The sequence below is a fragment of the Bufo gargarizans genome, chromosome 3 (assembly GCF_014858855.1).
Source record: "Bufo gargarizans isolate SCDJY-AF-19 chromosome 3, ASM1485885v1, whole genome shotgun sequence".
Taxonomy (NCBI): domain Eukaryota; kingdom Metazoa; phylum Chordata; class Amphibia; order Anura; family Bufonidae; genus Bufo; species Bufo gargarizans.
In genome coordinates, this window is record NC_058082.1 from 589765708 (window position 1) to 589790046 (window position 24339).

The 24339-nt window shown below is 43.3% G+C and overlaps 2 protein-coding genes across 2 annotated transcripts in view; one reads left to right on the plus strand and one right to left on the minus strand.

Moving 5' to 3' along the window:
* LOC122932964 (phosphatidylinositol glycan anchor biosynthesis class P) overlaps positions 1 to 3594 on the plus strand; it is a 37387-nt gene extending 33793 nt beyond the window's left edge. The window contains exons 4-6 of the mRNA XM_044287659.1: positions 136 to 208; positions 292 to 410; positions 1929 to 3594. Coding sequence (XP_044143594.1) covers positions 136 to 208; positions 292 to 410; positions 1929 to 2077 — 341 coding nt within the window. The 3' untranslated portion in view covers positions 2078 to 3594. The remainder of the gene's footprint in view (positions 1 to 135; positions 209 to 291; positions 411 to 1928) is intronic.
* A 15986-nt stretch (positions 3595 to 19580) lies between these two features.
* On the minus strand, positions 19581 to 23726 carry RIPPLY3 (ripply transcriptional repressor 3). Its single transcript, XM_044285909.1, has 4 exons — positions 23561 to 23726; positions 21480 to 21549; positions 21022 to 21092; positions 19581 to 19830 (listed from the first exon to the last, which is right to left on the minus strand). The coding sequence occupies exons 1-4, from the start codon at positions 23662 to 23664 to the stop codon at positions 19581 to 19583; spliced, it is 495 nt and encodes a 164-aa protein (XP_044141844.1). The 5' UTR covers positions 23665 to 23726.
* Positions 23727 to 24339: the final 613 nt, after the last annotated feature.

The window sequence follows — 24339 nt, forward strand, 5'->3', positions numbered from 1 at the left end:
CCTTAAGGGGTTAAATGGGAGCTGAGCTGCAGTACAATATACACTGTATATTGTAGGTTCTTAAGAACCCTTTTAAGCATATGTCCTGTAGATTGTGATTTGCCTTCTCAGTATTACATCTTCCCTTGCTTCCAGTCCTATATCTGACATGGGCGTACATTCCAGAATCGTGGCTACACTCCTTAGGGCTGACTTACTGGCCTCAGAAGTGAGTACTTGTGATGGGTACGGCATGTTCACAGTATGTATGTTTTGTATCTAGTGTCTCATTCCTATTGAATTGCTTCCTAGGTATTGGGCAGTGGCTATCCCTGTATACCTCATGGTCGTGCTGGGCATTGCCTATATCTTTCTCTTTGGAATAAACCTGATGAACACGGCGCCTCTGGATTCCATACACACTGTAACTGGTAAGTGTGCCTCACTATCTAAAGGACTTTATATAGACTGGTCATTTACTGGTCAGGACGTTCCTTCCCTGGTGCAGCGCCCATGACATCTACAGCGGCAACTACATTACTATAAGCTCCTAGGGCCTAATGCAAAATCGGTACCATCCCCCACCCTGCTGTGAGCCATGGATAATATTGATGTCTTCGTACATGGCAGAGGGGAGTACTACAACCTCTGCAGCACCCCCCATAGTTACACCCCTGCTCAGCTAATTCCAGAACTAACATAAACTTTAATGAGGACAATGGTGTATATGGATGACCACCACTTGACTCATCCTCTCCTATATGCACACGCTGGCGCTATAAACTTGGTGCGCCATAAAGGTCTAATTGGTAAGGGTCTGACCAATAGGAATGCCACCAGCCCCTAGTCTACTAATGGATGGAAAGGTGACCCTGACTATTAAAGTATGGGACAGAACCCTCACTTAGCTGTTTCCATATCATCCATAGACTCTAACAGGAAGAGGAATGGGCCCCCAGTTTCGGGATTGGGATCCGAGACTGTGAATGCAACCCTGTTCATATATGCACCTCAAAATTATGTTTCGCAAATACCTTTAATTTGATAGGACTTTTCCCAAAATTATTTTCATGATCTGTTCTCCAAACACAGGGACACCCACTGACCCCAAATATGGAGATGAGTCCTTGTAGGGTTCTGTAATTCCAAGGGAGTCCCAGCAGATTCAAGACAGCTGAAAGCTATCAAGTCTCAAGCCACATGCAAAGAGGTATCTCCTGAGAAAAGAGAAACATCTTGCTAGTGCCACCTTGTGAGAGTGGCTCCCTATGAGTCACAATCTGACTTTTTAAAAAGCCAAGCCTGATATCCATCTGTAGACAGCTGTTTTGGGGTGCTTGCCCTCATCACTACAGAGTAGGATCCTGGCTGGCTGGGTGCAATGCCTTGGATGCTGCTTGGGCAGGGCGCTGGCTCTCCTTATAGGGACTAGCCCTGAGTGGAGACTTTACTGAAAGTCCTCCATGGTATGAAGACTTACCCAACCAACCAGAATCCTACTCCGTACTGATGAGGGGCAAGCACCCCAAAACAGCTGTCTACAAATGGATATCGGGCCTGGCTATTTTCTCTTGTCACCCAAGGCTTGTTAAAAAAGATGGATTGTGACTCATACTGAGCCACTTCCACAAGGTGGCACTAGCGAGATGGGAGATAGCTCTTTGCAAATTAGTTTCCCATGGAGCATTGCCAATAAGTCTCCATACAATGGAGCACTTCCAGTAAGTCTCTATAAAGGAGAGACAGTTCTCTGCCTAAACTAAGTCCCAAGCCAAAATATTTCCCTCCCGTCCCCCCTCACCCCTCCCTCACCGACTACTGTTATCCTATATGTCGGGGGGGAAGTGGAGACTTCTTCCATATTGTTGCTTGTATAATTGTGGTCAACACGATTGACGTTTTCTATGTGAGGGAATGATTTATCTAATTATTTCCCTCTCCTCTTGCAGACACTTACACCAAAAATCAAGTGATGAAAGTGTCAGATCCAGACGCCATTCCTGCCGTACGGGACATCTCGATTAGCGAGGTCAATAGGATGTTCTTCCTCTCGGACAAGAGACGTGAACTGGGGAACCATTTGTTCTCTAATCACTAATGTCTTCAGTGTAATATATTTTGGGACAATTGAGTAATTAAAATGATGTTATTGAGTTTTCCATGGCTGTCTATGGAGCGTTCAAAGGATTTGCAGGTATTAGGGTTGCTGCTTGCAGTCAGATGTCCTAATAGGTCTCAGCTAGCGGCTGCAGTATTGCCCACTGATCTGCCCCCTGAGCTTCCGACTGAGGAGCAGAAATTAGATTGTGCTGTATGTAAGTCTGTCTATCTTTCTGAGCTGATCGGTCTGGAAGGGCCGCGGATTTTACTCCACAATCTTGCCACAGAGGAGTTCTTTTAACCTAGCCAATTTAGTGCGCTAACATGCCCTTTAATTGTTGGGGGCTGCTCTGTGTGCGTTATTACACCCACTAGTTGACCAGTATCATCAAGCTATGCAAGCTTTCCAGATGTCTTGGTTTATGGGGTATTACAAACCTGGGACACTGATGACGTATTGCTAGGATAGGTGCGGGTCCCACATCTGGGACCTGCTGCTATCACCAGTGCGGGGCCCCCAAAGTAAAGGAGAGCACACTGCACAAGTGCGGTCAACTCTCCATTCACCGCTATGTGACAGACACGAAATAGCCAAACCAGCGCTCGTCTATTTTCGGAACTCCCATAGCAGTGAATGGAGGGTGGCCATGAATGAGCGGTGTGCTCTCCCTTCACTTCGGGAAGCCCATTCTGTTGTTAGCAGCACACCTATCTGACATTGATGGCATAGCCTAGCTATATGTCATCAATGTCCCAGATGGGAATACCCCTTTAAAGGAATTGTGAGAGACAAAAACAATATACTTTTTTATTACAGAAAGAGCGCCACACTTGTTCTTGGGCTGTCCCTGGTATTGCAGCTCAGTCCCATTCAGTTGAATATGACGGCTGAGGTGCAGTACCAGACACAGCCCATGGACAGATGTGGTGCTGTTTCTGTAAAGAAAGCAGACCCTATTTTCTAATCCTGAACATATTGGGATTGGACTTTACTTTTTGGAGGCACATATAGGAAGCTTCATCATGTTGTTGGAGGTGCCAGCCCACCGAGTGGTCATCCAGATGCCAGTTGGCTGGCTAAACCTTCTAGCTTTGGAACCAGTAGCCTTGGGAATGGATGACAACCGTGTATTGAAGTGTGTAACCAGAGAAGTTGTTTACGTGTGAACCGACTCTTCCCATTATGAAGTTTCTTTCCTGGATTTGCTAGGAACCTACCATGCAATAATCAGTCTTGAGTAGGTGACAACCATCGCTTCTGCTTGATACAAGAAACTGCTGGGAAAGATGTGGCCGGGTTCTCAGGACACAGAGATTAAAGGTTCCCCAAGTCACTGGAAGATGCTATCAATGATGAATCTGGCAATGCATTTCACTGGAGACAAGTCAGTGCTGGGGAGGCTTTGAAGTCCCCGAGAATTGTCTCTGGATTCGTCTTGTTTTGGTTTGTTGTTTACACAAAAACATCATCATAAAAGGCCAACGTTCATTTAAGAATAAACTTAAAGGACTTGTTACCGACTGACTTTTTATTTATTTATAATTCTGCATCTACAAGGTGCACCCATTCAGTAGTCTCTCACAAGCAGTTGGGGAGTTGGTCAGCTATCTGCCAAATCAGGTCAGTATCTCCTTGACGCCCCCTCCATTACTACGGACTGATGCTAAGAACGCCTGATATCTAATGTTCAGTTCACAATTCTGATTTTTATGTTCAAATAAGATTGAATTTATTAAAGGGGTGGACCATCTCACACATTGATGGTATATTGCTAGGATCTAATGCGTATACACACATCTCGGCGGCCATAGGCTCCACGTATGCACCAGCATCTTCCCCTGTTTACCTCCAGCGGCACAGTGCCTGACGAAGGCCAGATACGGCCGAAAACGTTTGCACACAAAAAATCTTTTGCTGCATATCGATTGAAAAAATAAAACCCTTGAAAGAAACCCATTGCTGTGATTTATGGTTTTTTGATGTCAACTGGCTAGGAACCCTATCTACAGCAGAAAAAGCAGAACAGCCACAAAGTTTGGTACAAAAAATATTGCTAGGATCTGCCACCAATCTCAGATTGGGGCCCCAAAGCGAGGGAGAGGGCACCCATGCTCTCCAGTCACCTCAATGGGAGTTTCGAAAATTGCCAAGCGAGCACGCTCAACTTTTTTCCAGAATTCCAATAGAAGTGAATGAGGGAGCACTGCGCACCGGCCACCTCTCTATTAACCTCTATGGGAGTTCCAGGAAATAGCTGAGCCGGGGTTCGGCTATTTTCGGTACTATAATAGAAGTGAATGACGGGTGGCCGCACTAGAGCCGCACGCCCTCATTCCCATTGGTGCCCCATTCTAGAGATAGGTGTGAGTCCCAGAGGTGATGGCTAACAATATGCCACCAATGTGTGTGATGAGACAACCTGTTTAAAGGGGTATCCCCATCTCAGACATTGGCGGTATTTTGCTAGGATATGCCCCCAATGTCTGATAGGAGCAGGTCCCACCTCTGGGTACTGCACCTATACTTAGAACGGAGCCTATAGAGTGCCAGAGGGCGCACCGCACATGCGTGGCCACCCGCCATTCATATGAGGGTGTCGAAATTTTCCGTCAGCTCCATAGAAGTGAATGGAACAGTAGCCGAACTTGCGAGGTGTTTCCCATTCATTATATTGAAACTACCGATTTTCAGTGCTCCCATAGGATGAAGGATGGCTGTGCATGCATGGTGCGCCCTCCGGCACTTTGCCAGCTCTGTTCTAAGTATAGGTGCAGGTCCCTATCAGACATTAGGGGCATATCCTAGCGAGTCTGAGAAAGGAATAACCCTTTCAGCATAAAGAAAATAATTACATATAACATTCAAGGTGGCATCATGTCAAATTTGATTACATCACATCAGTACAGAAATATCCAACCGTAGAGATGGTTACATCAAGTTCAGCTATCATAATAGTGGTCACCTAGTAAATCAGAAATTAAAACAATCTGCTGGTTCAAGAAAAAAAATCATATTTACTGGGAAATAAACCAAACACACAGCAGGTGCCCTCCTTTTCATCTGGGCAGCTGCAAATCCAACCAATAAAATGCCTCCCCATACACCCGGACCCCTGAGAGAGGTTATACTTACCTGGCTCCATGGCATCCACGTCTCTTCTGACGGCCACCACTGCATCTCCCTGTTGCATGGATGAAAACATCCGGCATCAGGCGGGGGAAGCCAATAGCAGGCGGTGATGGGGATGAGCCTCCCTAGCGTCACCGGCGGAGGCTTGTCCCCGTCACTGCCTGCTATTTATTGGCTGCCACCCCCCGATGCCGGATGTTTTAATCCGCGCGACAGGGAGATGCAGCGGCGGCCGTCAGAAGCGGATGCTGGGAAGTGCCAGGTAAGTATAACCTCTATTAGGGGCCCGGGTGTATGGGTAGGCATTTTAGGGGTTGGATAACCCCTTTAACAATCGGCATGCAGCCTAGCCTTATAGCATTCTCTTCAATAAAATAACAAATAACACAACAGAAAAATAAAATAAAAAAGATAGAGTTCACCCCTGTGTTTTCTTCTTTTTGGGCGTCGCAGACTACCGTGTGAAGTGGGCTTATTCACATTCAACAAACAGTTCAAAGGCAGGTGTCGCGCTGCCCCCACTTGGCTGTGATTCAAAGGGCTTGATCAGGATAGGATACGACAGCTTTTAGGTGATGCCAAACAACGAGGTTCCACAGGAGGATAATCTCGGTCACAAGACCACCCCTCTGTAGATATAAAGGTGCAGGCACATAGTGAAGGTTCACCAATGTTTCCAATGGTAATAGCTTTTATTATACTCACAAAGGTATAAGATCAATAGGCATAAAACAGAATAAAATCTCTGTGGTTATAACACCGCTCGACCCAGGTTTCGCCACACCAGCTTCATCAGGAGCGGATCCTGTGGATCCTTTGAACAGCAGCCTTATAGCATAACTCTCATTTTGGTTTATTTTTAATATAGTGTAGGGAAACAGATTTAAAACATTTTTGTAATATACTTTTATTAGAGAAAGACGTTTCTTTCTACTAGAAAGCAGGGTGTAAAGTGTCCTATTAGCAAAGCCCTGAGCATTACTGACGAGCGTCTGTCTTCAGCGTGTTACTAAGCGCTGAAGACGCCTGTGTGTAACAAGTCAGATAGGGGTGATGGGCAGTGAGTGTTAGGGAACATGTACATAGCGACTGGGGTAGGAAGAGGAAGGCTGGAAGCTTATGTATTACACACAGGCGTCTTCAGCGCTCAGTAGAACGAAAGACTAAAAACAGACTCTTTACACCCTGATTTCTAGTACAAAGAAACATCTTTCCCTAATAAAGTATATTACAAAAATGTTTAACATCCCTGTCCCTGCACAATATTAAAAATAAACCGAAACAACAGTTACCCTTTCAAGTAGTAGAGCTCTTATGCAAATATTGGGGCAGAACTCTACAGTACATGCCTCAGGATTTAAAGGGGTTGGACATAACCCCCTTCTTCACCCATTCATCCCCTAAATGTTGTTTGCCCCAACAGCATTCCAGGGAACAGTTGGGTTACCCACATACACATAAGATTGTCCTCAGTGGGACCAAAAATTATCCAATATTTTTGGTCGCTTTTAGTCCCATTAAGACAACGTATCTGCTATCCGCAGGATAGGAGTCGTCTTAACGGGACAACCTCTTTTAAGGGTACCTATTGCTTCATAAAATTTCTGAGCTAATAACATGTCAGATGTTTTGTTTGATGGGGGTCCAGGTCCATTGCAAAAATAAACGAGTAGAGCATTCAGTATGGCGTTGTGCCCCTTTGGTTCTGAACATCCATACTCGGCGCACCTCGGAGAGAAAAGCGAGACGTGTGCATGCTCATGTGATTTATGCCCGAGAACTGGTGTATAAAAAATTGCAAATGCGTTTATGTGCCGTCCTCACCACTTTGTGAAAAGGGGGCGCGGAGCGGAGTGGGTGGGCTGAGCATATTTATCATCATTTACGCCAGTTTTCTGCCGTAAATGATGACTGAAATCTATGCCGGCTGCGAGCTGACGTAGACTCCATTTTAGGCACACAGAGTGTGGAAGCATGCACTTAATTTATGACGAGGCCTGCACCTAATGTCAAGAACGGCGTAGAAAATAGCGGTTTTGATACATCTCCCTCATAGACTTTGTATCAATTAATATACTACTCGCCAGGATTGCCAACTGTCCAGAATTTTCTGGACAGTCCGCAAAAATAGGCAAGTTTTTTCCTGTGTCCATTATTTTTTGGTGGCTGGTGGGGCTTGACTAGTTTATTTTCGTGGTAATTATTACAATTTTACGGCTCACAGTCAATAATTGTAACGAGTTCTTATCAGTATATTGAGCTATAGACATGTATTACTCTCACTCAGTATGGTTTTCCAATTTGTCCGTGATTTTGGTATAAGTTGCACAGAAAAAAAGAAAAATTCTGGTTGGCAACCCCGCTACTCGCTCCACTCTCTGAGGAGAGAACAGAACTGAAGGGGCTCAGCAGTTGGACGGGCGCTTCTGTCCCTTTATTGTAACCTTGAGGGTACATTCACACATCTGCAAAATAGGTCTGGATATGTTCCGCAACGTTGCGGAACAGATCCGGACCCATTCATTTTCAATGGGGCCTCAAAAGATGCAGACAGCACACAGTGTGCTGTCCGCTTTCGCACTTTCATTCCACATCCGCGCTTCCGTTCCGCCCAAAAAATAGAACATGTCCTATTCCTGTCCGCAGACACGGACAAGAAAAGGCATTTCTATTTAAAGTGCCGGCCATGTGCGGTCCGCAAAATGCGGAACGCACATGGCCGGTGTCCGTGTTTTGCGGATTCGCAATTTGCGGACCGCAAAACACTTGGGGATGCGTGAATTGACCCTTATTGGGGGGTCACTGTGACACGGCAAAATATGGCAATGCTACTGGGAAGAGGGCCCACCATAACTTTTGTCAAGGAGCCTTGATGGCGAGTTCTCCCGACATCGAAGCCATCTTATTTTCTTAAATATGATGCATTGCCCTTTAGCGTATAAAATCCCAAATAATTCCTCCCTTGAATGCCATGGTCATTAGTCCAGTGATTTTCCATAAGATGACCTCAGTACAGTATGGAACGCCCCTTCTCTGGGGTAAACAATGGCTAACAGTCTCTCCTTTGCTTCTCATGAGCTTTTCTTTCACTGTCTCTCTTTAATGTGCTGCTGATATCCCGAGCGGCGAATTTCACCAGCCGATCAGTGACTGGCACATATCCATCTCTCAATACGTTGCAATAATCCGCCCCATCAACAGCTCGCAGATCGGGGCAGCAATCTGCACAGATACCCAGTAATGATTTACCCAGCGAAGATCAAATATCGCCTGTCTCAGGGCGAGGCCAGTAACAAACTTGCCCTCATTTTCACCTCTTGACCTGCTCTTATCAGTGACCACAGCAGAGGTTACAAAGAGAGGACGTGGGAGCGGGGTCCTAGTGAGACGCAGCAGAAAAAATATTCATTTAAACACCCGGTGAAGGTATTATTTAAAAGTTTAGATTTTTTTTTGTAGGGAGGGTATAAAATTAAAAAATCCATAATAATAATAATAATAAAAAAATAATCTGCTTCTAAGGCTACATTTACATGACTGTATCCGTTTTGCGGATGGGGTCCGTGTGCATCCCTCACTTTTCACGGGATCTATTGTAAAAATGCCCATTCAGATCCACAAAACAGACAAGAATAGGACATGGTCTATAATTTGCGTCCGCATTTTTGCGGCCCCATAGAAATGAGTGAGTTTGCGTGCCTTCTACCAAAAAATGCAGATCAGATGTGGACCAAAAATACGGTCCTGTGACTGTAGCTTAAGAGACAAGGGGCAGCAGAAATCAAATGCCCGGGTACTTTTTAGGGTGTGTTCTCAGGGACTGGATATGCTATGGATTTTTCCGTACGGAAGAAAATCCACAAGGTATTATAGTTATGAGCGAAATAAGCTCTACCCATGTGATGATGGGGCCAAATTAAGGGTTAAGTCGAGCGGTTTGGGAAAGAAATCATCACAGAAACACAGAGAGGTGTGTGCTCCATAAAATGACCTTCAGTTTCATTTCAGCCTGCGTGTATATACACCAACAGTATATCATCATGGCTTTAGGCCAAAAAGGCGTGAAACTCTTAAAAACTTTCTCACAAAAGTAATGAGAAAATTCTCAGCCTTGAGTTTAGAACATTCTAATCTAACGATAATGTAAAAATGCAAACTTCAGTATGAGAATTATATGAGGCGCCTAGCCTTTCTGCTGCCTGAGGTGAAAATTAAAACAGCCCCCCACATACCAAATTCTCAACCTAACCCCTTCCCTCCTAACATTACATATATCACTGCAAAACACAGCCCCATACACTTTTTTTTATTTAACAACTTTATTGGTATATAAAACAAATACACATGGAGCCCCACACACCTCTTACATACAGTAACGTCTCCTCTGATGTAGATGTTCTCTTTCTTCATCTTCTCCATTCAGATCAGACCACCATGATGATTTTTCAGCCATCTCTCGTCTGCAGTTTGAAAAAAAATAAAATCTTAGTTTCCTACTTTTCCATCATCCTCCCACCTTCTGAACACCCCATCCTGCCACCCCCAACACTGTGCTCGCTGTGCTCCCCAATACTATACTGCAGGAACAGATAAACCCCTTGATAATAATAGTACCATGCAGATAATGCAGTGTCCTAAAATAACTGCCCCCAGCAAATAGTGCCCCTGACACTAATAGTGTAAACAAAATGTCCAAAAACTTTTTTCAGTGAGTTTTTGTCCTTATGTGTATGGAATGTGCCACTTCATTGTGGCGGTAACGTTGTTTTGCACCTGGCAGCTTCTGTGTCACATGGTCTGTTGTGGGTGCGGCTTCTGTGTCACATGGTCTGTTGTGGGTGCGGCTCACAGCTTTATTCTACCGCATTGGTGATACCACTATGGAGGCATGTGAGAGTCTGGCTGTGAGTTGGTTCAGACCCGGTTTACACACCACGAGCAGTTGAGCGGTAGGACCCCCTGTGTGCTGAGACACCGTGACGTGGTGCATGAGGGGCTCCGATATGTTCCTGACTGGAAGATATTGGCAAAGTTCTCAGCTTTTAACATCAGGCCTGAGGAATTGACTAGTAATGTCAGTTGCGTATCATTTTGGTGCATTTTTTGCAGTGAATTGTAAACATAATGTCCCCCAGAAATAACTGTGCTAAGCTGATACTGTGCTAGGGTGCCCCCATAGTAATAGTGCTCCCCAAAGTACCACCAATAGTAATAATTCTTTGCCAGAGCGCACTTGGTAGTAATAGTGCCCCAACAGTACTAATGTCCCCACTGTGCCCCAGAAGTAATAATGCTCCCATAGTGCCGATATTAGTAATCATGTTCCCCATAGTCCCCCAGTAGCAATAAAGCCCACCAAAATGCCCCAGTAGTAATAATTCTCCTCATAATGTGACAGTAGAAAAATCACCCCTTAAAATGAGCACCAGTAGAAAAAATGCCCCCTTTTAATGTGTGCCAGTGCAAAAATATCCCCTTTTAGTGCCCCCAGTTGAGCTATTGTCCCCATAATGTGTGCCTTACTTACTCCCTTGCTTTTACTTCCTTCACTTTTCTTTCCATAGAATGACAAAGTATAAGGCCTCTTGCACACAAACGTTTTTTTTTCCGTTTCCGTTTCGTTTTTTTGTGTTCCGTTTGTGGAACAATTCACTTTGATGGGTCCGCAAAAACAACGGAAGGTACTCCGTATGCATTCCATTTCCGTATTTCCGTGTCCTATTATTGCCTGCAAATCACGTTCTGTGGCTCCATTCAAGTCAATTGTTCCGGAAAAAAAATGGAATGCATCCGTATGTCTTCCGTATCCGTTCCGTTTTTGCGGAACTATCTATTGAAAATTTTATGCCCAGCCCAATTTTTTTATGTACTTAATGTTTAAACATTATTGGATGCTTCCGTTTCCATTTGCGATCCGCAACAAAACAGATCAATGAAAACCAAACAGAAAAACAGAACGGAAACACTACTGAAACAAAAAAGAAAAACGGATCCGTTTAACACGGACCGCAAAATACAGAAAAAGCCATACGGTCGTGTGCAAGAGGCCTAAATAACATGTTTTTCAAATGTTGATTAAAACATAAAAACTGCTGTGATAACTGCTGCATTGACAGTAATTTAAAAAAAAGAATAATTATTAAATGAAAAACATGCTATTTCCTGGATATTATTATTTTAAGTTTTATGGATAGAAAGAAAGATAGATAGATAGATAGATAGATAGATATTACATAGATAGATATGAGATAGATGGATAGATAATGGATAGATAGATAGATATAGATATTACGTAGATAGATATGAGATAGATGGATATATAATAGATAGATGAATAGATATTACATGGATAGATAATGGATAGATAATATATAGATATTAGATAGATAGATATTAGATAGATAGATATTAGATAGATAGATAGATAGATAGATAGATAGATAGATAGATAGATAGATATTAGATGGATAGATAATAGATAGATATATATTACATAGCTAGATAGATCGATAGATAGATATATAGTTAGATATGTAGAACTAGAAGTAGCAGCACACCACTATATGCACTAAGACACAAGTAGCATGACTGCTATACTTACTATTAGGCAAAGTAGAAGCTCTTAACACTGTATTTTTGATCAATAATATGTGCTAAGAGCTTCTACTTTGTCTAATAGTAAGTATAGCAGTCATGCTACTTGTGTCTTAGTGCATATAGTGGTGTGCTGCTACTTCTAGTTCTACATATATAATTGCCATGGTAGCTTGCACCTGCTATTCACCTGGAGGTGCTGGTTCATTCTTTGATTATTTCTAGATAGATAGATAGATAGGAGATAGATAGATAGATAGATAGATAGATAGATATTAGATAGATAGATAGATAGATAGATAGATAGATAGGAGATAGATAGATAGGAGATAGATAGATAGATAGATAGATAGATATTAGATAGATAGATAGATAGATAGGAGATAGATAGATAGATAGGAGATAGATAGATAGATAGATAGATAGATAGATAGATAGATAGGAGATAGATAGATAGATAGATAGATAGATAGATAGAGTTTGTTCCTTTTGTTGATTATAATGATTATACTAGAATTTCACATGTCACTGGTGACGTCACACACACCGGGGACCAGGAGGCACTGACAGATGTTACTGTAGGTTGCGATGCTGTTTTGGCTTGTGATGGTTCATGTGAACCATCAAGACAATGACCTAAGAGTCTGAATGTGACCCCCGGGCCATCCATCACAGTCAGGCGCTGTCACAGGGGGGCAGGTATGGTGTGTGCTTTATTGCGGTGTGTGACCCCCCAGCACAGGATGTATTTACCTGCAGAAGGAGTTCCCAAAGTAGAAGTGAAACAGCATGTCACAGGCCTTGATATGACATTTGTGGAACATGATTAATTACATTGTGGGGAAGGAAACTCAATATTCTATCATTGCAAGCCAATGACACCGCTGTTTAGCCCCATCTGACCCATGGAAGCCATGTCAGTCCATTGTGTCCTGAGACTTGTAGAGGAACAGAAGTAAACTATCCTTTCACTTACAGAGTGCTCGTCAGCCCTGACATGTCTCTTTTTTAGTAAATACTTTTATTTCCCATGAGCTTCTTTTAGAAGTCTACATTGTGCTATTCCTCTGTTGTTCCTCCTGTAAATGTATAAATACACTGTCAACCGTGTATTACCATTCTTCTTATCGAGACATGTCCTCACATAATGTTGCATTACGTCTGTACTACATGGTAATCTGTTTCCGTGCAGTCTCCAAGGGTCCTTGATCATGGCTTTGCAGGTGGCTTTGGTGACATCGTAAATTGATATTGGCCTGCAGAACAGAAGTTAATTATCGAGGCAGTATGTTTTATGGGACTATAGTGAAGTCCTAGACAGTGACCCATGTTTTAGCACAACTTGCACAACTCTCTCCTGTACGGCTCTCTGACTTGGGACTGCCATGCCAGGCATTCCCCTTGCCTCGTTGCTCTCCTGGGTCTTCTGTCCCTTATGTGTGCACACATTTTCCCTAGGTTTAATAATAGGCTAGTGCACGCCAATGCACTTTCCTTATGGTCAATGCCCAGTCCATACAGGCTTCACAAGGACCATTTCCATATGTGCTTAAGCAGTGTCTTTTTAGGTTCCAGGACTGTGCTTCTCCCATGAAATCCTGATACTGACCCAGCTTGTTCCTGACCACTTATACCATATGTTGCCTGCACTGATATTACTTTATATACTGCTAGAACTCTGCCAGACCTGACCTTTTGCCTTTCTACTGTTGTGCCAGAACTCTGCCAGACCGGACCTTTTGCCTGTCTACTGTTGTGCCAGAACTCTGCCAGACCTGACCATGTCCCACCTGCCTACGATATCTGCATAACATGCATTATTCCAGCCATCATATGCCCAGTTTCACATCACTTGTTTATAACAGAGGTCACTTTTGAGGCCGGGCCGGGAGTTCATTATGAAGTCCAAATCCTTTATTAAATGGTGAATTCCTTGGCATCCCATAGGGCAGTGTTTCCCAACCAGTGTGCCTCCAGCTGTTGCAAAACTAAAACTCCCAGCATGCCCGCACAACCAAAGGCTGTCCGGGCATGCTGGGAGTTGTAGTTTTGCAACAGCTGGAGGCACACTGGTTGGGAAACACTGCCATAGGGAATGTCCACATGGACCACGTATTGCATGCATTTTTTTCTGCAGATATTGCTGTAGATTTCACCCTTTCCATCGCAAAAGGTGAAATCCGCAGTGGAGATTATGAGTTGGCATGCCTCAGATTCCAAATCCATATCTCATATCCCAGCGCTGTGGATTTATGCAGCAGGTGGATGTGATTTCTTAGAATCTCATCCATTGAGACTTTTTTTTTATCTATTTTCCGTCCTTAGACTCTTGGTTTTAGCCCAAAACCAAATCCATAACAACCCATATGTCAATTCCATCTACCGTATAGAACTCTACTATATATAGTGTATATAATATATCTACTACCCTATTTAATTTACTTTTTAATTTATGTGATGTTACGTTTTTTTTTTTTATTCACTTAGGTTTCTGTACTAATATATTTTTTTTACCTTTGTTTAATCTCTTGATGCATTACTAGCAACTTTTCCCTTAGAAATTTCCACATGGTGGTATTTTTGGAATATTCCACAGCCAGATAAAATAATACCCGGTTGTTTAGTATGAATTATCTGATGACACCGTCCTTGAACCTTTCTCATGTGACATTCCATGATGGTGCTTGGATGATCAACCAACATATCCCGGATGGAGCAGACTGACATCATTCAGACTGTCGCCAGCAAAAAAAAAATTGTATATATACACACACCTTGTACAAGTTCTGCTTGACTAAATTCCACTTCTAGCTTCCAAGCTTCTCTTTTCCCATGGATGAGTACATAGCGAGCCTCCTGTCCACCCGCAGCCAAATTCTGCGCACACTCTTCAGGTGTTAACCCCTGCTGTTCACAGCCTGAACTATTGTTAGGCCAAGTGAAGGTTTTATTCATTTATCTTCCTGTGTAAGTGGACTCTTAGCAGGGTTGAGAGTTGCAATGTTCCTTGAGGTGTTTATATACACTCTCATCTCCGGTAGCGTGTTCCACCGGCCTGGAGCAATGTTTTTGGTCTTCCATCAGATAACAGAGATTACCGTACATCCGATCTCTATATTTCAAGGCAGGTGATGGCCAAGTGATCACTCTCAGTGTTGCAGATTGGCCCCAGTGGGCTCAGAGCTTGCCGTGTATGCATATAACTCATGTCGTGTCTTAGTTAGGGCCCGTTTGACCCCAATAATTGTCTCGAATCTTGGTCAATGTGAAAGAGCCCAAGTGGCCATTCGCTAGATGAAGCTATTCACATAATGGACCAAATTTACTAATGTGTCTAAAAAGTGGTGCAAATTCGAGTAATTTTCTAGGATTTCAACTTTTTTTTTCAACCTTGCTTAAAAAAGGGGTGGGGCTTATAAGAAAGGGGACAGAGCTTTGCGGGAAAGAGGGGGGGGGACCTTAGGCTACTTTCACACTTGCGTTGTTGTTTTCCAGTATTGAGATTCGGCACAGGATCTCAATACCAGAAAAAAACAAAAACAAAAAAAAACGTTTCCTTTTAGTCCTCATGCATTCTAAATGCAAAGAGATCCGTTCAGGATGCATCAGGATGTCTTCTGTTCCGGCAGCGTTCCGTTTTGTGATCGGATACAAAACCGCTGCAAGCGGCGGTTTTGTGTCCAGTCATAAAAACTGAAAGAAAATGTAAGTCAATGGTGACGGATCCGTTTTTTTGAGGAGCCTAAAAAAACTGATCCGTCACCTATTGACTTTCAATGGATCAGTTGTTTTTTTTTTCGTTTTGATTTCACACAACCGCATCCTAACGGAACGGATGCCTCCTGATGTGCAAAATCAAAATGGATCCGTTTAGTTCCGGTATTGAGATCCTCTGCCAAATCTCAATACCGGAAATAACAACGCAAGTAGCCTTAGATTTGCTGTTTTGCTCCAAAAGTGCACCACAATTCTGGCCGTCTAAAAGTGAGCCAACCAATACTTGATACGGACAGGGTCGGACTTTCCCACCAGAGGATCCTGCGGTGGGCCCAGGCTCAAAGGTCCAGGAGAAAGAAAAAACATTTGGCTGCCTTGGGAGCTAATCACCTGCCATTTGGGTCTACTTTTTTGATTCAAAACCTATTAGACTTTATTGATGATATAGGGGTTGGGCCCTGAAAATAATTTCCTCTGGTGGGCCCTAGGAACCCCAGTCCGACCCTGGGTATAGAGAAGGAGAAAAGTGTCTATCCCTGCATCCAGCCTGAGCCGCTGTGATTATCCTAGTGCAGGTCTAGACAGCCGATCTAAGTTTTCCAGGATTAGGGCTCCTTCACCAGACCGTAGGCCATCCGTGCCCGTGCTGCAGACCACAAATTGAGCTCTGCAATGGACAGACACCGGCTGTGTGCATCACGCATTGACTTGAATGGGTTTGCGATCCGCAATATATGGCAAAAGATAGGACATGATCTGTGCCTCCGCTCTCCACCACGCCATACCTTGTCAATGGGCTGCATCCGAGATAAGAGATTCACACGGCCAGCGCCCGTATATATTGCGGACCTACCGTTTGCGGTCCACAATACAGGCACAGACTGCCTACGGCCGTGTGACTGAGGCCTTAGTAAACGTCGGCCATTGTTTTCTCTTTCATGTACATAAGCTAGGGAAATGTATGTTCACACAATGGATTTTGGGCTCCGATTCTGTGCCAAAAAAGCTCGTTTTGAAGGAGGTCCCCCTTCTTCATCAGACACATGATGAACCGTAATCCCTTTTTATTTGCACATTGCACTTGGATCCCACAATCTAGTTTCCGACCCCTGAGTATCCAGCGGGAGTGGGCAGCAACTTGAGTGGACGCGTGGACTAGCATTGGGAGTTCAGTGCATACAGTACTCACCCATTGTTGCACCTTTGCGTCTTTTTTTCTTTTAAAACCAAATAAAAATGGGGGGGGGGGAACATGTCTAAAAAAAAAAAACGCATCCAAAAACCACAAGGAATCCTGAAGCTGTTTATGCATTTATTTTTTTTGCATACAAAAAAATATTTGCGAACATACCCCAGCAGATTCCAAAAATGAGAAGTAAATGGGAGCTGAGCTGCAGTACCCTGGCTCAGCCACTTCACAAATGGAGGGAGCCTTCAGCTTCTGTCCACTGTTTGGTTTCTGGTGTCAGCGGCTGATTGGTGCTGGTAGGTCGTCGATATCTGATCACCCCACCGATCTGATATCGCTGACCTATCCTGAGGATAGATTATCCATATCGTTAGCCCAGAAAACCTTTTTAAAGGAGCCCAAAACCACTTAATTTATTGAAAATATAAAAAGATCCTAAACTCCCAGTTAATCCCCCACCATTTCCAGTGTTGTCGCTCCTCTCCTTCCCACCAGGATTTGGTTACTGCAGCGATGATCGTTGTATATGGTACGTTACTCACCGCTGCTGCAGCCAATCTTTACCGCTAGCAGTATGTGTTACTAGACCGACAAGGCCAGTGATTGGCAGCAGTGGTCACATTGGGGGGTTTACGGCTACGTCGCTGCTGCAGCCTTGTAAACAGGTGAGTACCAGACCCATAGTGCTGGGAATGTTGGTGGACTGACTGGTGGGTATGGGATCTTTATTTACTGGACTTTAATCCGATGCTGGTGCTAGTTTAAAGGTCCTGCTCCCACAATGTAGCAGGATGCAGGTCAGGTCCCCGGTTGTCAGAGACAGCTGGAGACCCTGAAGAGAAGTTAAGTACCACTTCTGCCATCTTCTATCCTGAGCACTATGCTGCTTCCTCCTTGGACATAACATAATCGCTGGGTGTTCTCCGGGTATAGCAGATCTGCTAGGTCTAATCAGAACTAGATCAATTCTGCCTATGTAGAGTTCCCCTGCAAGGGGATGTTTTCCCTGGTAAAGTTGGATGCCCAGATACAGTGGGAAAGTGCAAAAAAAAAAAAGAAAGTAAATTCCCCCAAAGGTCTGTTTATGGCCCACTGGCAGGCCTGTTATGTGCCAAAAATATATTAAAAATATCAGTAAAAAATAAAATGCAAATTAAAGAAAAGAAAAAAGAAAATCACACAAAATAGGGAACCGATTTTAATGATTTATTTTGGTGTCAATTTGCTAATTGAAATAATAAACTATAGTTTAATGGGTAGGGGGTTGACGGATTAATTTTTATTTTTTTTAAAATAATACCTTACTGATCCGCCGTCACTTTGCTTCACTGCTCCACCGTGGTAACCCGTCTCAGGCAGTGATTTGGCTGGAGTCATAATTTCCTGAGTGTCGAGATGGACCAGGAGGCAGAGACCAGCAGAGGGCCGGGGCAAACAGTAAGTCAAGTATGAATTAATTTTTATTTTACGCCATTGTGACCTTTTTTTTTTTTATAAAAAGATTTACTCTGTAAGTCAAACCCCTTTAAAGGTTTTTTCACACCAGGGACCTATTCTGCAGACCCTCCCCAGCCTGGCCCTACCTGCAGTAGGAATCAAACTTACCTGATCCCTGCCGCTGGGTTTCCGTCTCCTTTGCTCCCCGTCGGATGCCCCCCCCATGTGGCCCAGTGACCTGACACATGCAGCATCCACATAACCCATATCAAACCAGATGTTGACACGGGGAAACCTGAGACCTGTGGGGGATCGAAGGAGCCAGAACACAGCAGTGGGAAATAGGTAAGTATGATTCCCACCACGGGTCTGGCCACACTGGGGGGTCTGCAGAAAAGGTCCCCAGGGGTGAACAACCCTTTTAAATATTTATATAAAATATAAATACTTGAATAAACATTATTATTACTTTCAAAACTCCTGCTCATTAGTTTACTCAATTCAATATAAATCATCAAAAGCAATATTTATTATTTTTCTGATACGCACAATAAAAATATAATTACAAAATATACAAACTATACAAACTAAAAAGTTAGGAGTGCAGTGAGGGGCTATACAATGATATGGCCAGTAGTATGGGTGAATTGACTTCCGCATGTAGACAACTTTTTATGCAAGTTCTTTACCTCCTGGGTTGGAGTTCTATGACAGTTGGTTGCATGTGCTTTTTGCAGACACACTGGACCATAGGCCATTATATTGGGTGCTCTTGGAACCAACTACTATATGGATACAAGATGCAAGGTGCTCCAACCTCTAACCATTGGCACCATGTTGCAGCAAAGTCTCTTACAGCAAATGATGGCAGGCCATGGTGTAAGTCGGGCAATATTTGGATGGGCTGAAGCTGCACCTGAATGTCCACACAACTGAACACAAGAATGTTTTTTTTTTTTTTTTACCAAGTTCTTCCCTTTTAGGGTTCTCAGAACTGGACAGTTGAGAAGAAATTGGACAGTTTAAGAGGCCAAACCATAGAACAAAATATAAAAGTCTAGCTATCCGTTGTTCCTCCACCCTTTGACAGATGTCCACCTCAAGCCTTCTTTATCCCAGAAGATGTCCACCTCAAGCATCCTTCACCTCAGGAGATGTTCACCTCAAGCATCCTTCACCCCAGGAGATGTCCACCTCAAGCTTCCTTCACCCATGATCTTAACCATGAGGCTTCAGTGCAGACTTGATTGACAAGCCAGTAAGTCATTTCTTGCTAATGTCTTAACTGATACCAAAAGAAACTTCCTAAAACAGAAGGTAGCCACATACTCTGGACTGGTACAAGGCACTGTATAGCAAAAACAGAAGACCCTTTGGATTTTTATGGCCATTTGTCCCAAATTTAGTCTTTATGTGATGACTTCTTGCACACTTCTACATTGTGCTATGTGTCTTTCCTGAGGAATATGCTGAGTCCTCTTCCACCATGCTTCGAGTGTCTCTTCCTGGAAAACCATTGTAATTCTGATAATAGTTATAATAGTCCGTCTCATTGTCTTCTTCCTCCTCAGACTCGGAATCATCATTGTAGAAGTGTATGGTGGCCTGTACTGGGAAACTGGCAAGAACTTTTTTCCCCATGTGTTGTAAGTACTCCTCTGTCTTCGATTTTGGCATGTAAAGCCTTTGAAATAAAAAGATAACAGTGAGAATGTGGCGTAGATAATATAATAACCATATATAATATAATAACCAAACAAGGCAAAAACGTTCAAAGGATGATTGAAAACATGGACTAGGATTTGAGGAGCTCAGACATTTTCCCGCATTGGTCTTACTGTATACAGTGTTATTATATTGAGTCAAGTGTGTTAAGGGGATGTGGATGAAAACAAATTGGTGGCAGTGGACTCAGAGTATCTTAAAACCATAAAAGAACCAATATTCACCTCATTGATTTCCCATTATCACCATTCTAATGCTTCCTGGGTCCCCATTACTCTCTAGTTCCTGCTCCCGTCTCGACACACAGGAAATGCCCTCTCAGCCAATCACTGGCTTAGGCGGGTCAACGCTGCAGCCAATGATTAGCTGAGAGAGCAGGCAGGAAGTAGGCAGCAGAAGGGACCAAGTAAGCGTTAGAATGACAGTATCACATGATCAGTGAGGGTATCAATCCTTTTATGCCTTCAAGCCACACTGAGCTCACGGCCATCTTTTTTTTTTGCACTGGAAATCCCCTTCAATAGTATGCAGTAAGCTCCTGAGCTCCCCCTAGTGGTGGTGCAGGCAGTAATAATTTTATCAAGTAACTCTGCTTATACTGAGGATTTGGAGCTCAGATTCTGAAAATAGAGCTGTGAACATTGTTAATATATATAGTAAGAAACTAAAGGGGTTATCTGGGAATTTGATATCAATATCTGATCTGGGGGGGTTTGACTCCCGACACCCCTACTAATCAGCTGTTTGAAGAGGATGCTGTGCTCATGGAGCTCTTGTGAGTGTTGCGATCACCTCACATCTTACCAAGAACAGCGCCATACATTCCATAGTGGCTTGGCTTGGTATTGCAGCTCAACCCCATTCGCTTCAATGGGATTGAGCTGCGCCTAGGCCATGTGATCAATGTATGGTGACATCACTAGCCTAGGAAGAGTCCTGAGCGCTCAAGGAGTGCTGAGGCCTATTTGAACAGTTGATTGGTGGGGGGTGCTGGGTGTTGGACCCCCGCCGATCTGATATTGGTGACCAATCCTGAGGATAGGCCATCAATATCAAGTTCCTGGAGAACCGCTTTAATCAGGATAGCAGTGGTATTCACAGTGGGCATATTCTCCACCTATAATCAGTATATGAAATAATTGTCACTTACCGTACAGGGTGTTGAAATCCCAGCGCCCCCTTCTTTCCAGTGGCATCACTATCACTGTCTGTCATACCACCCTGTGAATGGAAAACATAGAAATCATCCAAATATGTTCTCTGGAAGAGCTGAAAAATTGTTTCCACCCTAAACATGTCCCCAGAGGTCATTATATTTTCCACATGGATAGATAGATAGATAGATAGATAGATAGAAAGATAATAGATAGATGGATATTAGATAGATAGATGATAGATAGATAGATAGATATGCGATGGATAGATAATAGATAGATAGATAATAGATAGATAGAGATAGATAGATATGAGATAGACAGATAAATAGATAGATAGATAATAGACAGATAATAGATAGATAGATAGATAGATAGATAGATATGGGATAGATAGATAGATAGATAGATAGATAATAGATAGATAGATATTAGATAGATAAATAGATCTTACCAGTTTCTGCTGTGTGTCTGATGCTCTCTCTCTAGATGAGAACAGCCAAGGCCTCCATAGAATAGCGTTACTGAAAGATAAGAGTATGATAATGAGTACCTACCAATGTTCAGCAGATAGATAATATTCATATCCTCATAGTCTCTATCTATCTCGCCTGTATATACAGTATATACGGTATATATCTATTTCCTCCCATGCATTACAGCCATTACCCGCTTGGATGATGCTGGGTAAACACACGCTGTTCAGCTCCATTACCTGCACATACACACACTGCGCAGTAGTACCTGCGCTCATTGGCTGCACTGAGTGGACTACAACCCTCACATTCCTCTCGATATTGTTCGCACATAAAACAGATATCGGCTTTTCTAGATCTGTTCTTATTCTGCCCACAACACCTCGAAGAACAAACAGAGCTGAAGAGCTGGCGCATTGTGTCCTGCTGGAGGGAGTGTAATATTAACCAGCATTTATCAGAATGGTTTCTGCTCCACTTCTTCACAATCCCACTTCAAAGGCCCCGGCTGCAAACACCTCCAGGCTGCAGGAGACAGGGCTAATCCTATAATTAACAGGTATAGGGGGGAAAAGTCACAGACATCTGTATTATGTCTCAGAGCTGGATCCCTCCTGGCACAATTATATGCAGCCAGACGACCTGTCAGCGCTGAGCTTAGTTATAAAATGTGGCAGAGCTGAGTTTGTCATTTGGTGCCGCTTATTAGATGTGTTATTTGTGGTGGGAAAAGCTGTGTGACTTGAAATGCGTCAGAGTCTAAGGGCCCTTTTACAGTCAGAGGATTGGGACAATTATCAGGAAACTACGGCAGTTCTTTCCCAAAAATTGAGGTGCCAACGATCACCTTAGCTAATCGCTTGTTTGTTGGGTAATCGCACCAAAAACCCTTGTTTTTTGGCAGTATATTGCAGGAATATGCTGTCGATAATATTCAAATTGAATGGGGGATGAATGATCGTAAAAACGATCATTTTTCCCCACTTACTTTGCACTAGGATGTGCGCAAGACCTTTTAGACGAGCGCAGATTGTATATTGTTGATCGGCGCTCGTTGATTGGCCAGACTGTAAATATGCAGTTTAGGTTATGACTTGTCCCCAGAGCTTGCAGTCTAAAGATTATACCCAGTCATTGCATGTAGCATAGACTATGACGGCACTATTGAAATAATGGGACATAATACATAATAATGGCATAAATAATCCGAATAAGGCGATGTTCAGACCTCACAGATTGGATGAGGATTGGTCAGTTTACTCGCGGACTGCTCTTAGAGTCCCTTGTGTATACAGAACATCGCACATGTTAGTCATCAGCGCCGATTCCGCACCTAAATCAGATCCGCTAAGGTTCTGCAACCAGTGCCCGTGAATGGCGTTTTCTGTCATCACCGCAGAAAAATAACCTTAGATTCTGCACGGAAAACCCACGATCTGCCCCACTGAACGACCACGGCCAAATCTGCGACATGTGAACACAGCCTAGCCTTACAAATCATTATAATACTCTATACCTGGATGTTCCCTTCCGACAGAGGTTCGGAGAGAAAAAAATATATATTCTGGGCTCGGATTTTATCTCTCATTTGCAGTTTTACGTTTTGTCAGTGCAAACTTAAGATTTCAGTGCTGTCACTAATGATCGTCAACGCCACGCACAACTTAATGCAACCGCGAATCGCCAAAAATCCAAATAATAAAATATGTAAAAAAAAAATAAAAGGTCCAAATGGTAAAAAGTTTTTACCATATTTTACATAGTCGTTGTAACAAAGGGTAAAAACTTTTTTAAAGTGAAAGTAGAATGTAGCTTACCACGCCATTCGAAAATATAAGTGTAATATAAAATATAAATATAAATTATAATATAAAAATTGGGATATTTATTGCAAATAGATATAAAAAAAATGCGGTGCATTCATTAAAATAAATGTAAAAAAAAAAGTAAAAAAAAAGTCAATGTTAAACTAAAAAGATTCTCGCATTCATCTCAATGATACAGGAAAGTGAAGCCGCATTAGTGTGAACGAGTGTTAACCCCCGGCGGTGCCGCTTACCTTCCTCCTTGGTCAGGACGCGTTGGGTCGGGGCTGTTGATGCCTCCAGAGCAGTGACACAGGTGGGCCATGGTGGCCTTCAGAGTATAATGTGCAGCCTCCATAGAGAAGGATAGATTGGGTGTGCTCCTCAGCTTGCAGTGAACTGAATGTCAGCTCCCATTGAGGCCAGGCTCCTTTATCTTACGGCTCTCACCCAAAGTAAACAGGCCGTCAGGTAAGAGGGAGGAGGAAGGATCAGAGAGCCACCCCCCACCTTCAGGGGTTTGTAGACAGTGCACACTTCTCAGGTCTCTAGGCCCCTGTGAAGAAGGCGGACAGAGAAGAAGCACGGGCGATACCTTGCTGTATCCCACACTATAATACATGTCTGGGTGCGCTCGGTGTAGAACGCTGACACATTATGGTCAATGGGCTGAATCATATGTCCGATTTTGCACATGGACCATCGACCAGTTTATTTTGGTCCGATTTTCTCCACAGCCTCCCTAGAAAAACGGAGAGCGCCATCGATGTGAGGTCTGTTTAAAAAAAAATGTCCAATTTAGAAGACTCGCTTAAGTATATTCTTAATTGGCTAGTGATTCATTATATAGAACATCTTCCTCAGAAGTAATAAAATGAAAAAACATTCCTATCACACAAGTATAGGCGGCCATATTGACTATTCTCAGGCAGCGGCTTATTCCCTTTTTATGTTGAAAACACGTGTATGCTTAGTGTGCACGTGTATGAGGGGGTCAGGAGAAACAGCTGTCAGCCAAACGAGTGATCGCTAT

Excerpts from the sequence above, each read along its gene's own strand:
- RIPPLY3 (XM_044285909.1), bottom strand. The coding sequence starts at position 23,664 with ATGGAGGCTGCACATTATACTCTGAAGGCCACCATGGCCCACCTGTGT. Across the intron at positions 21,550-23,560 it reads CGTCCTGACCAAGGAGGAAG|TAACGCTATTCTATGGAGGC; the intron begins GTAAGCGGCACC and ends CTTATCTTTCAG. Across the intron at positions 21,093-21,479 it reads CAGACACACAGCAGAAACTG|GGTGGTATGACAGACAGTGA; the intron begins GTAAGATCTATT and ends TTCCATTCACAG.